The 1,081-nt window shown below is 66.7% G+C and overlaps 1 protein-coding gene across 1 annotated transcript in view; it reads right to left on the bottom strand.

Moving 5' to 3' along the window:
- Window positions 1-1,081, bottom strand: part of HMCN2 (hemicentin 2) — a 35,992-nt gene that overhangs the window by 150 nt on the left and 34,761 nt on the right. Inside the window, 6 exon segments of the mRNA XM_031057300.1 lie at window position 1; window positions 3-98; window positions 218-344; window positions 584-631; window positions 634-696; window positions 909-1,079. The exon segment at window position 1 is cut by the window's left edge and continues 150 nt beyond it. Of these exon segments, the coding sequence (XP_030913160.1) occupies window position 1; window positions 3-98; window positions 218-344; window positions 584-631; window positions 634-696; window positions 909-1,079 (506 nt within the window).

The following is a 1,081-nucleotide window of genomic DNA, read 5'->3' on the forward strand; positions in this document are numbered from 1 at the left end:
GGCGGGCAGCGGTGCGGGGGGGCAGGGGCAGCAGCTGGTACTGCAGCGTGGGGGGGCCGGCCGGGCTGCAGAACGGGGGGCAGCGCCCCACGCACAGCCTGCGGGAGAGATGGGCGGCGTGGGACGTGGGGGGTGCCGGACAGTGGGCGGGACACTCGGGGGTGTGGTGGGATGGGCAGAGAGGGATGGGCACTCCCAGCCCCACAGCACGACTCACTCTGGGCTGGAGCCTCTCCGGTACCCAGCCGGGCACGGCACGTCCGTGCAGAGGGCACCTCCGCGGGTGTTGAAGCACATCTGGCTCGGGCCACACTGGATTGCGCCCTCCGTGCACTCATCCACATCTGCAGGGAGAGAGGGGACAGCTCTGAGGTGCTGGGGTGGCTGAAATGGGGGTTCAATCCCCAGCCCCCCCGCCCTCCCACATCTGCCTGGACACTGAGGCATGAGACATGAGCGCTGACTGTGGGGATCTGAGGCTCGGAACAACATTCCTGAGAAAGGAGAAAGACTTGCAGCCCCAAAAAGATGACACCCAGGGCACCATGGGGACGAGGCACCCCCCTGGCACCCCTGCACTGACAGAGGCAGGTTTTCCCGTTGGACAGCAGCCGGTAGCCAGAGGGGCGATGTAGCTGCCCGGGCTGTTCCTGCACTCGTGCTGGCACTGGTTCAGTGTCTGACACTCATCGAGATCTGTGGGATGAGAGGGGAGAAGGCAAGAGGGGAGGGTCAGTCCCCTCTGGTGCCACTGCCTTGGGCCAGCCTGGCTCTCACCTCCCCTCCCAGCACAGCAAAAACCACAGGGCACAAAGCGGTGGACGGGGCAGCAAGAAGGACACCAGGTACCTTTTGGGGACAAACTAATCTCTGAACTCCCTTCACCACCCTTCCCCAAGCACGCTCACCAGTGCAGGTGCCATTCCTCCTGATGTAGCCCGTGGGGCAGGGGGGGCCCCGGGCTCCCCTCCCTGCATCCTTGGCCACACGGCGCAGGGCGAGCTGGCTGTACCAGGACCGTGCCCGTGGGCGGCTGCTCGGACCCTGCCGGGGCAGGGCAGCGTCCCGGGGCTCGCTGCTC

This window comes from Geospiza fortis, unplaced genomic scaffold, assembly GCF_000277835.1.
Source record: "Geospiza fortis unplaced genomic scaffold, GeoFor_1.0 scaffold27, whole genome shotgun sequence".
NCBI lineage: Eukaryota > Metazoa > Chordata > Aves > Passeriformes > Thraupidae > Geospiza > Geospiza fortis.